General features: G+C 35.3%; 2 protein-coding genes across 4 annotated transcripts in view; both read right to left on the bottom strand.

The window, feature by feature from the left end:
- LOC145567528 (vacuolar sorting protein 18-like) overlaps window positions 1-7,607 on the bottom strand; it is a 36,773-nt gene extending 29,166 nt beyond the window's left edge. The window contains exons 1-7 of one of the 3 annotated variants that reach the window (XM_081626825.1): window positions 7,496-7,607; window positions 7,164-7,397; window positions 6,642-6,854; window positions 5,131-5,270; window positions 3,597-3,692; window positions 732-799; window positions 79-180 (exon numbers count right to left, since the gene is read on the bottom strand). In XM_081626825.1, coding sequence (XP_081482951.1) covers window positions 79-180; window positions 732-799; window positions 3,597-3,692; window positions 5,131-5,270; window positions 6,642-6,854; window positions 7,164-7,326 — 782 coding nt within the window. In that variant the 5' untranslated portion in view covers window positions 7,327-7,397; window positions 7,496-7,607. The remainder of the gene's footprint in view (window positions 1-78; window positions 181-731; window positions 800-3,596; window positions 3,693-5,130; window positions 5,271-6,641; window positions 6,855-7,163; window positions 7,398-7,495) is intronic. The other 2 variants (XM_081626827.1, XM_081626828.1) reach the window with 2 other exon arrangements.
- Window positions 7,608-10,291: 2,684 nt separating this feature from the next.
- On the bottom strand, window positions 10,292-11,463 carry LOC145566542 (uncharacterized). The gene is made up of 2 exons (XM_081625929.1): window positions 11,211-11,463; window positions 10,292-11,130 (listed from the first exon to the last, which is right to left on the bottom strand). The coding sequence occupies exons 1-2, from the start codon at window positions 11,461-11,463 to the stop codon at window positions 10,292-10,294; spliced, it is 1,092 nt and encodes a 363-aa protein (XP_081482055.1).
- Between the last annotated feature and the right edge of the window lie 1,365 nt (window positions 11,464-12,828).

Below are 12,828 nucleotides of genomic sequence, written 5' to 3'. Positions count from 1 at the left end.
AATATGCAAACTTTTGGAGAATTATATACTAGACAGAATATGAGTCGGACATAAATAAATTATATGTATGAGAGTTACCTATGGCTTGCTCCAAAGTTCAGGTCACCATGGTAGATTCCTGCTCCCGAGAGCCAAGCAAAATGAATTGCTCTTTTCTGCTTTATAAAAAAATGCAGCTCACTGCAAAATAAACCACAGTCACAATCAATTAGATCAAAGATGCATATCATTAAGAGCAGGATTGATTAATCAAAACATGCCTGCACAAATTCTAATAAAAATTATATTTTACATATATCGCGAGGGAATCATTTTCAGCACTGCCAATAAACATACAAAAATTAAAAATATTACCAAAAATAAACAGAAGATAGTCGACGACCAAAAAAACAAATCAGCACGAGAAGCACAAGACAGAACAAAGGCAATGAGTCCAGAAGCACATTATCTTATAACCCATGAACGCACATGTGTGAGATACATAATAAAAATCTGTGTAAAAACAGTAGGTAGTAGGATTCTAGCAAAATAATGTAGCCCCAAGCCCATTGCGTCTTAGTGCCCTTTACTACACACATCAATCCACCTCTTCTAAAATACCTTGCCTAGGCCATTTAAGCGCCTTGGCCTTCAATTACAAACACTAAGCAGGAATATGTAAGACATTGAAGTGTGAAGTACCATAGTGAACAAATTTCAGTAGGTTATTATTTTTTAAAAATAGAGCTTACCTACTGAGATTTTCACCTGGAAGTTCCATGAAACGCACTGCTCGATCTTGGTAACCCAAGAAGACACTCTGCAAATAAAATGTAAAATCAAAAAGGAATAAAACAACACAGCAAGAAAAAAACCATATCAAAGAACCAGAATATATGGCATAAATAGATGAGAAGAGTAGAAAAACACTAATGCAGCCCCCTAATTAAGAAAGAAATATAGTCAAGGACAAAACTATTAAGATACAAGATTATAAATTTTTTACGCTCCACATTCTAGAATTTTTTTCCCCCTAAACACAAACAGGGTGAAGAAGATATTTGAATGCTAAAAATATATATACATAACTTCTAAGATTAAAGATTACACTTTAGAGTCTAGCGTTTCAAAGAAAAGAAGCATACAAATCTCATGCAAGCCGAGAAGTATATGGGGTAGAGCCGTAGAGGGGTACTAAAGATTGGGTAAGAAAATTGTTTGAGGAAGTTAGCATGAAAACGAAAGCACTGAACATACTAACGGGTCAACTAGTAGAGGGGTACTAAAGAATGGGTAAGAAAATTGTTCCACTCCTTTTCCATTCTAAATTTTGGATCACAAATCATATCCATCTCAATTTGATGAATTAGATTCATCCCTAAAACATGAAAGGGGTGTTGAGTGGTATAGCTTTAGAATCAGGATGAACCAGAGATAATAGGGTGAAATTTGATTTTGACTCCCATGTGTATTAGGAGATTTCTTAAATGATTTTGTTTTCCTTTTATTTGATGCCTTTAGTATAGGTAAGAGCCAATACCACTTAGTTGGTGGTTAGTTCAAATAACTATGAGACAATTAGAGAACAATGAGGATAAGACGAAGGATTTACACATGGTTTTCATTCATTTAGAAAAGGCCTTTGATAAGGTACCAAGAGAAATACTTTGGTGGGCTTTAACAAGAATGGCATTTGACGTTTATATATTAACATCATTAGCCACGCATGAGGAGTACATCATTAACCATACATGAGGAGTATGTAGCCTTTTCTTTTTGCCATAGTCATGGATAAATTGATAAGTTCAATATAAGATGATGTACCATGGTTCATGATGCTTGCATTTTGTTAAACGAAAAGTGTGGAAAGTAAGTTGAAATTCTGGAAACACACTAATCTTGAGGCTTTAGGCTGAGCAAAAGTAAGACATAATATTTGGAATGTGAGTTCAGCGAGGGAAACAGGGAGACACCTAAGGTGAAAGAATTGTCATGACCAATATCCATGATCTATTATTGAAAAGGATGGGGAATTGAACGGAGATGTAGCTCATAGAATAAAAGCAAGTTGGTCAAAGTGAAAGAGGGCTCCAAGGGTTTCATGTGATCTACACATGCCCCATATGTTGAACGGAAAATTCTACATCGGTAATTAGGCCTACATTATTATACGGTACAAGATATAGGGTTTTAAAGCATTGACATTGTAGACACCAAAATTTTGTCAATTTTTAGGTGTCAAATCTATTTGAATAAGGAGATAATAACAAAAAATATATGATAATATCTTCAAGATCCCATAGAATATACTATAGCTATATTATATTCTAACTTAGGGCTCCCTATATAAATTACATAATGGAAATGTGTCAAATCCACTCCCTATTTGAGTGAAGGTAAAAGCCTAACAAATTAATATAAGAATGCTTTCTCTAACAAGTAAAGGAAAACATTCTTCTAATTATATTAGGTTAAGAAATCTCTAGACCTTTAGAAGGAAGTACCAAGAATCTCCCAAAACTAGTGCACCATGGTACAAAACCACTATCCAAAGTGGTTTTCCAACCCTTTTTTTTACATGCTGAAAGTCCCTTCACTATTAGATTACATGAGAAAACAAAACAATGTTTTCTTTAATTAGCATGCATGGAGGAGAGCTGCAAACAGGCAGAGAAAAAAATAATTATGTAAACAAGTACACCTTGAGGCAGGTTTATTCAAGAGTAGTCTTTTTTTCTCATGAGAAGTTTTTGCTCATTTGGAGCTCTCCTAATGAGCAAATAATACCCTTGGGTACACCTACAAACCAGTACATAATGGTGATTCAATGTCAAGGGAGGTGAAATAAGTTAATATCAAAAACCCACATTACTTTGGGCAAGAGAAGGATGTTGGTATTGGGGGTTTAAAGTTGTCCCCATTGGTGTTTGAAAGGCATGCCTGAGCCGCTGAGGCGCAAGGCGTTAAGGGCCATGCACCTTTTGTGGTCTAGGCGAGGCGATTTTGGTGAGGCGCACCCCCGCACAAAGATTTCTTTTTCATAAATTTTTTATTGTTTATTATATGCGCCTTACTTCAATAAGGCGCACCAAGGCGGAGGGAACTCTGAAACGCCTTGGTGGCCTTGAGGCTTTTTATACATTGGTCCCCATCAAGGATATTAAATTATTAAGGTGTTAATAGTTTAAAAAGGTTACTCACCCACTCCATCCATTATACTTTTTTAAAAAAATACGCAATTAATAGACTTATAATTATACCAACTGACTAAAACCATTAAGTTACCTAAGAAACATAATTTACATCATTTAATGGCCCCGATCACAAAACTTTTTAAATAGCCCAAGTCTAAGTAAACTCGCAAAACCCAATCCATACCCAAATTTATACGGACTGACGTTGTGTGGGGAGAGCCATCCTCTACCCATTGGAAATTTTGGAATCCTTAATTGCAAAGGACTTATCACTTGAGAAATGTTAGAAGTTTAAGAGAGGGAAGAGTGAAAAAGGAGCGAACAAATATACAAAGAAAGAAGGGAGAACAAATAATTCGAAAGAGACAAATATCTTCCCTACGAAATTGAGAGGTAGATTGCATTAATGTCTTTAAACCCTACCTCCAATGACCCAATTCCTGTAAACGAATAAAGCCGCCTTGGAGTTACAGCCATCACATAATACCTAGTACCTGTGCTAATGCTAGCTGTTTCCATCTGCACAAAGTCAAATCACAAAATCAAATCAGAAATTCCCAAATACAAGTGTGTTGAAAGTTTCAGATCTTTGAATTTTGGAACAAAAGTAAATCAGCATATCCAGTCTGCCCTTGTTCAATTCATCTTAGAAATTAAGGAAACTTTGGTTCATTTATGCTTTTCTACAAACAAAATTTATACTGTAGCTCTGTAAAGATAAGTTCTCATTTTAATACATATTCACTAAATCTAATATGAGCATAGCTTAAGAAAGAAGACCAAGTTAGCATTGAAACTCAAAAAATCAACATGCCCATGGGTGAAGGTGGAATCTACAACCATGGCATTAAATCTTTGACCACATCACCATATCACAATCGCATTGTAAAGGATTTTGAGCTTACTGTGACCAAAATGTTAGGCCACAATAGCCCCATACCACCTGCATTGCTCGCGAAAGTGGTTCCTTTATTGTACAGCAATAACGACCGAGATCTAAAACCATATCTGCAAGACTGCAACCCTAACATGATGGTAATCTTGGTCATTCTGGAGAGAATGAAGGAGGTGGGGCAGCAGGAAGTGGAGATGATGTGTCACTCTAAGTTATTTTGGAGGCAAAAGACACAAGCGGTGGCCCTAGTGATGATTCCAAATATTTTGCGTGCGGTTACCGACAAAGGTTGGTGTGGCTTTGTGGACGATAGATCTTGGGGTGGAATTGGGTTTAGGCAGGTAAACCAATTAAAAAATTATTTAAAAGTAGTGGGGTGCTGGAGGATGTGGATCTAGAGATCTAGTAATCAACACCGGGAAGCTTGCCACAAAAATTTACAGAAATGGAGTGTGGGAGATCTTTTATGGAGTTATCCTTGATTCAGGAAACAGTCCAGAAGGTTATACAAAAGGAAAATTTTTAAATGATCAACAAGTTGGCATTGACAAGGAGGCCAGGAACACCACCGCTTTACCCTCTTTAAACCTAACATTATTGAATGAATTATAGTATTATACTGAACTTTTAGTTTGTCAGTGGGATTATCTAGACAATCAAAGGCAATTCGCTTTAGTGCTGCTTTTATAACATTGCTTAATCAACCATATATCAAATTTTCCTCCAAATTTCCATCTTCTTTGTCTTCCAAAGATCTATGTATATGATAATTATAAATTTCAATAATTGAGTTATTTTTCATTAGACATTTCACAGCAATGCAATTTTTCAAACACCAAGTCACCAACCCTCCTCTTCTAAGTTGACTATTGTGTGTCATTGGCCTAGATAGCAAAACATGCAAGTTATTAATTAAAGCCCACTTAAAAGTTCTTAGATGAGTTGTGTGCAACAAAATCCCCTTAAATAGTAATTCGTAAGTCTGAGGTGGTAAGGTCCAAAAAAAACACATGAAATACTCAGCAAATATAGCAACAAAAAAAGAGACAGAACACATATTACCTGCAATCCCATAAAAGCTTCAGGAAGTTCTGAAAGTTCATACAGAAGTTTAATGTACTTTTCTCTTTTATCCTTCTCATCCACAGCCATCTCATGAAGCTGACCATTATTAGTACCAAGAATGATTTCCTTTGTGGAAGCTACATTCAAATTAAGAGAAATGAAATTAGAATTGATGTATTCAAAATGCCAGATAATATAACGAAGGAACCACATCTGAACCAGCATACCCTTACCCCATAAAGTAACATGCAGAAAAATATTGCATAAATGAAAGATTTCTAGAAAGTAACATATTATAAAGAAGGAACTGTCTGAAATGAACTTTGATAGAGTAGAATGATATTTATTCAAGTTAACTTGTACATGAAGACATAGTACTAGCATGAAACCCATATTAATAAGATGTATTTCCCTTGTGAATAGCTTGTTTGATTGAAAAACACTAAGCACTAGTTGACTTACTCATAGGAGTTAGACTATATAATTCACCAAACTTTTTCTCTTATCAAATTTCTAGCCTTGTCATATCTTTTTTTTTTTTAATTTGGTTATTTCAGTTCATACACACCTAGGGAGGGAGGAACAGAATGGGAAACAAAAGAGAGATACTTAGGCCAGAAATTTTTGGTACAATGAGAAAAGAAATCAAATTTTTTTATAATCAATATTTAATAGTCTTTTGCTACAACATAATAACAGAATTTAAATGCTCAAAGACCTAAACTTTTAATACAATTATTCCAATGTAGCAAAAGATGATTTATATGCTTTTTTGCACCAACAATTTCCCTCACGACCTATTACAACCAAGTGGTTGACGCACACTATTCAAAAGGGCTTCTATTTTAGCTAATACAAGCTTTCTTAGTGGTTCGGAAGACTGTAGCTAAGAAATGGTCCTTATATAGTATTATAGTTATGAAATTAAAGGGTGACCAGATTTCAGAAGCAGCATCGGCAAGCTTAAAAAGCTAGCCTCTTGATGCCTACACAAGCCTATATATGCATATTTAAGTGAATGTTCAATCCAGCTAAGCATCATGTGTTGCATAAGATAGCTGGTAAGACTCTCATAGCATTGAGTATAGAACCTCAATATATTACTAGAACAAATTAGATATTGGCTAAGATGGCAACATTTATGCAGAGAGAATCAAGTAAATTAATTAAGCAATCTGCACTCTATATCATGCCATATATGCATTAATGAAATGTTGATATCATAAGAGCCTTAGATTATTTAGAATGTTTGCAGTCATTTACAGGAGCAATAAAGTTGCAAACTATTAGAACTGATTTTTCAAACCAGATATATTACACATTCATTTTCCCAGGTTGTAAGAAAGACTCCCAACTAATCCATTTCAAGCTAGCTCTCAAATGATATGTCAGATAATATCACCAAATGATTTAACAGAGTACACAAATTGAGGGCACAAGAAAGCCAATCAAACAGCAAAAATGTTCCCCATTCAAACGAAGGAAAAAAAAAAAAAAAAAAAATCTACCTTCGGTAATGTGTTGTCGATTCCAAGCAACAGCATTGACATCAAGGCCTTTTAGTTTACTCAAGGCACGAGGTGTGCTCCATTTCGCATGAATATAGAATGTTTCAGCGCCTCCATCACCAACAATTGTAGCAATGCAGTGGCTCCCGCCAGGATCCACAAAAACACTGTGGATAGACTGATCCCCGGTTCGACCACCACAGAGATCAATACCTAATTCACAGCTAATATAAGAACTCCAAGTAGACTACTTAGGCCTTTAATTAAATAAAAGCATTCAATTACAATAACATGAACAATTCAATGATTTCAATCATCAACTAATCGTCTAATTCCACAAGTATTGCATCTAAATCACAGTAGTACATAACATTCACAGTCATAATTCCTCCTTGGCAACTAACACTATAATTATTTTCACAAATTATCTGAAATTGTTGGACATTTTCCAAATTACATTAACTAAATAGAATTTAATTGAAATTATTATATGAATTTGTAAAAAGAAGTAAGTAAACAAACCATAGGAATCTCCGAGCCCAAAATCATGTCGGATGATCCAGCCTTTGCTGGTACCCCACATGGTAACATCATTACCAGCAGCCATACAAGTAACAACTCCATGGCCTTTAGCAGCATACCTTTCAAGCAAATCTACCGTAAATACTTTGCTCCCTGAATCCATTTTTGAACATGGATTTTCCTCAATTCCTGAACTAAAATTAATTCAGATTGTGAAATACTGACATTAAACCGCTGCATTTGACATTTAACGAAGAAGAATAATCAAAATTGGTGAAGAATCAAGCAAAAATGAGGCAAAATTCAGAGTAATTGGATAGTTTTCCTCTTACTCTTTGCAACAATAACAGAAGAAATCGCTCGATTTCCAGATGGGCAAAAAACGCAGGCAAGCTGATTGAATATATGGTAGGAAATGAGTTGGAGGAGACAGAATGAAAATGAGTTGCCGAATTGGAGGTTCGTGCCAAAAAGTATTAAAAACCGACGCAGTTGACCCAACCCGATGACTTGCTGACCCGCAAAATACCCGACATGTAATTGGAGATTTTTTTTTTTCTTTTCGGGCCGGGTACCACTTCGTCAAAGTATTCAGGTCATAGACCGAAGTTACAATTGGTCTTACATGCATCCTTATGCAGGTAGGATAGGTGTAACACTGGCTCATTAAAGAAGCCCACTTGCAAAATGCCCCCAATGCAAAATACGACCCAACCAAAAACGAAACCTACGAACACCGCCACTTCCCAAACCTGACCCAAACTCCAATTTCAACACTTCCCCCGTATTTTGGTTTTAAGTATAATTTTTTTAAAAAAAACGTTAAATAATTACAAAAATACATTTCAACAATTAATTTCTCAATGCTGTTGATTTTCTCTCTCTAACAAAGTTCATTCTCTCTCCTTTACATGATTTTACTTCACTAAAAACTGAAAATTTAACAATGGATATTATAGAAGAATGAAAAATCAAAAGGATTCTCCCAATAAAAGGTAAATTTTTATGAATATCACTGCTTTCGTCGTTAATTTTCGTCTGAATTTTTCGATACTTTGTTCGAATTTTTTTGTTTCATAATCATATTGGGAAACCAATGCCTTAAGTTCATATTTTGAATGGTTATGTTCACTTTCTGAAATGCATATGTTCACATTTTTTATGCACATGTTCACTTTCTGAAAAACTAATGTTCACATTTAAGGGAACCTATGTATATGTTCATATTTTGCATGATTATGTTCTTTTTCTGGAATTTATATATTCACATTTTTTTTAATATGTACATATTTTTAATACTTATAATGCATATGTTTCATAATCATATTATTTTTATTTCTTCAATTTCTATGTTCATAATTAAATGCCTTATATTCATAATAATATTTTATATGTTCATAGATAATTTCAAATATTCATAAGGTAAATATGTGTTGTTCATGAAATATTCTCATTAAGTCTATTTATGCATATGTTCTCTTTCTTAAATGCATATGTTCATATTTTGTACGCAAATGTTCACCTTTTAGATACTTATATTCACTTCAAGGAAACCAATGCTTATGTTCATATTTTGAATTATTATGTTCACTTTTTGAAACGCATATTTTCATTTTTAATGTACTGAATGTTCATTTTGTACTAAATATTCATTTTGTACTAAATATTCATTTTAAAAGTACTACATGTTCATTTTTTTTTTTACAGAAGTTATACACCATTTCGATTGTAATTATTCCAACTCTAAATAATTAAATATAAACCTTAAATTTGATCTTGGTTAAAAATAATAATTACTGATCTATAACATTTTTTTTTTGAGGGGAATTGATCTATAACATAATTGGGAATAAAATGGCTAAAAAAAAAAAGAGGAGAGAGAAAATTATCAAATCATTCATCCCTTTATTTTTTTTTTTATTTTTTTTTTGGGAAATTCCCATTGATACACTCCAGGTATTGACTTTTCCCAGTGGTACCACATTTTTTTTTTTTGACTTCTGCTGATACACCCAAGGTTTTGACTTTATAATTGACGTGATTAGTCTGTCAATCAGACGTTAATAACTTAGTAAATTTAGGTCTTAGGCTTAGTAAAAGATGAAATGACTAATATACCCCTTTTTTAATCCATTCCCTCCAAATTTCCCCCCTTAATTTGTCTGTTATTTCCCTCCAACTTCTCAAACCCTATTCCCTCCCTATAAATGCCACTTTCCCTCTTCTATTCTCCATTAAAGTTCTCCTCCATTGCTGCAAACTTATCTCATCTCCTTTTTTTTTTTCTGTTGTTCTCTTCTCTTCTAACATGGCTGGTTCTGCAAGTAGTGGTTCCTCTTCTGGCAGCAGATTTGGGAGGTCCATGTGGGTCAGACGAATTCAATGCAATTGCAATCCACCAAGACATGCTGATATTAGGGTTTCTGACTCAATTTCGAATCCAGGGAGGACATATTACAAGTGCAGGCATTGTGGGTTGTTCATGTGGGTTTCTAAAGATCAAATTATAGGAAACCTTGATGAATCATCCAATTTGAGATTATTAAGAGAGGAATTTATTGATTTCACACACAGAGCATATGAGTTTGCAAGCTACGTTTATATGGTTGTTAGGATTGGTCTTGTTATGTATCTAATTTTACTGTTTGTAGCTCTGAAATCCTAAAACTGTGTATTTAGTTGCCATTGCCATGTACATCAGAGAGTAAGAGGACTAGAAAGGTTGTAGTTTCTTGGTTTATGAATGGAAATTGATAAATAAAAGGCATTGAGATCATTGACTGTGTATTTTTAATGTGTTTAATGCTCTTTGATAAGTTACCATTGAATCATCCATTGAGATCAACTAAAATAGACAAATTGACCAAAATGTGGGACCACTTGAAATAGACAAAATGGCATCAGTTGCCAACATTCATCAATATATCCAAGTTATTTGGGAACATTGCAAAAATCCAACTTTCAATAGTAAAGTTGTCTACTAAATTACCAAATAACAACAGCAAAAATCATCCAAAATGACCAAAAAACAGAGTTAACTACAAAATTTGACTTTCTATCAAATTAGCAAAATGCATATGCTACTATACTGCAGAACAGAACACTTAGGAGCTTGGAGAATTTGAGTTTCATTGAGACATAGGCACTGGTTGGCTAGGCAACTGTGAAGCTGTCAGTACTGTTGCTTGCTCAGCTGAGGGTCTGCCCTTCTTTCCCTTTGCTTGTTTAGATGATGCTGCAGGTTGAGATGCTGCAGGTTGAGATGTTGCAGGTTGAGTTGCTGTAGACTGAGATCCAACTGCTTCAGATTTCTTTGCTGCCTTAGTTGCCTTTGCTACATTACTTTGGTCTCTGACCCTTGGATTCTTGATGACAACAGGCTCATTTGACTTCAGTTCTTTCCCAGTTAAGCCTCCCTTACAAGTTGTCTTATTATGGCCAAAGCAACCACATTTGCTACATTTGACTGTTTTTGACCTTTTTCCAGGTTGCTCTTCACCTTCTTCCCTCTTTCTATTCCTACTTGGTCTTCCAATTCCCCTCTTCATCTTAGGAGGCATGATGATTGTACCTGACTCATCTGCAGGCCATTGCTGTGTGTCAGGAATTGGGTTAATGCAGACACTATAAACTTGCTTGTAAGTCTTCACAGAATACCAAGAACTGACAAAGTCATGTGGGTCAAGCTTTGCATCAATGCAGGCCCTAATGGTATGCCTACATGGCACACCTGTCAGTTGCCATGCCCCACAGGAACAAATCTTCTTGTTTAAGCTTAGAGGAAATTGTGATATTCCCTCATGAATTTCATATTCTCCTGGGCTGGACTTGAAAGCTCTGCATTTTGAGCTAGCTTTACCTATCTCTTTCACTAGCTTCACAATGTTAGGAGTAATGTCTTCATTTTTCCAAGACCTTGCATTCTCCATCCTTGTTGAAATTCTCACCATACAAACCCTTCTTATTCCTGCATACATTATCTTAATTAACATATAACCACATAAATTAGAAATGACAATGATAACAAAGCAAGTGGATAGTGGATACCTTCTAGCAAAGTCAAAATAGGCCTACACCTATTCACCCCAAGTGTAGAGTTGAAGCTCTCTACAAAATTAGATGTATTGGAGTCATTGCAAACATTAGGGTCAAATGCATGCTTACTCCATTTTGACTGCTCTCCCAAGTCTGCAAACCAGGTCATGACATCATCACTTCCTACATTCTGCAACTTCTCCATAGCTTTCCTGAATGTGAAAGCTGAGCTTGCATTGCAAGCTCTCCAAAATAGAACATACATCATTGGCCCAGGAAAAACTTTCTTGAAATTTCTACTGAGATGCCTACAGCAAAACCTCCTGTCAGCTTTTGGCCAGATTTGTTCGTTCTAATGCAACTTCAACTTCCTGATACAATGATTGCACCATAAGCATGTGAATATTTACAAATCACAAAAAAAAAACATCAAAAAATTGAAATAATAAGAGGAAGTTACTTGCCTTTTGCCTATCAGAAATAATGGTCCAATGCTCCCTTGATGAATCTTTCACAATATTCAACAAATGCCAGAAAAAGTAGGTCCATGATTGCTTGTCTTCTAGCCCAACTACAGCATATGCTATGGGGAAGATCTCATTATTGCCATATATTCCCACAGCAGAGAGCAATACCCCCCATGATTCCCTTTGAGATGGGTCCCATCTACACCAATTAAAGGTCTAACACCCCTTAAAAGACCTTTCCATTGTCCAATGAATGAGATAAAAATTCTTGAAAATTGAAGTTGTTTAGGGATAGACTCAGTTTCATTCCATGCACAAAAAGCTTTGGATTCTGGGTTTATTTCTATACACATCTTAGCATACATTGGCAGTAGTCTATATGACTCATCATGTCCTCCAAACAACTGCTGAATTACATAACTTTTTAACCTGAACAAGGTTGACTGCTTCATGTAGATGCCATATCTCTGAAAAAGTAGTTCATTGAGTGATTTCCCAAGAATGTCTGGGTTAGCTCTAATGTCTTCCATGACTTTTTGTGCTGCCCATTTTACATTGCATATGGGGTTGTATGTCTCTAAGCCCCTGCAAGTGTGTACATTAGGCCAAATTTTCTTGATTGCCCAAGTTCTCCTATCTGATAGTCTACTAGCATGCAATCTCCAATCACAGCATTCAGATTGGCACACTGCACTTTATCTTTTGTTGTCAGCATACTCTACATTGATGGCAAACCTTTCTTGAACAGCAAAATCCTTCAAAGTATCCTTAAAGTGAGCCTTGTCTGTAAAAATCATCCATGGTCTGAGAGATATCTTACCAAAATCAGCATCCTCATACATTTCACTATTCTTGTACAATCTCTGAAAATAATCCTCATCATCTTCATCATCAAAAAAATCAAACCATTTTGATGGTTTCCAATTGTCCTTCACTTTTGGAATCCTATTAAGTTACACTTGCTCATCTGCTGGAATAGAACCTTTTGGTGCAACTTCTCCATCAGAGTACTCTTCTTCTTCACCATGATTGTAACTAGGAATGCTCTCTGTCTCAACAGACTCAGAGCTTTGGACAACAAAGTTCATTTTTATTTTCACACTTGAACTAGATGTGCCCTGCACCTGACCCATATTCTCCCCAAAATAATTGCCCTGCAACTG

Source organism: Chenopodium album, chromosome 11 (assembly GCF_948465745.1).
Source record: "Chenopodium album chromosome 11, dcCheAlbu1.1, whole genome shotgun sequence".
In the NCBI taxonomy this organism is placed as follows: Eukaryota; Viridiplantae; Streptophyta; class Magnoliopsida; order Caryophyllales; family Amaranthaceae; genus Chenopodium; species Chenopodium album.
Note: the sequence above shows the minus strand (reverse complement) of the source record. Positions and strands in the feature narration are given on the sequence as shown.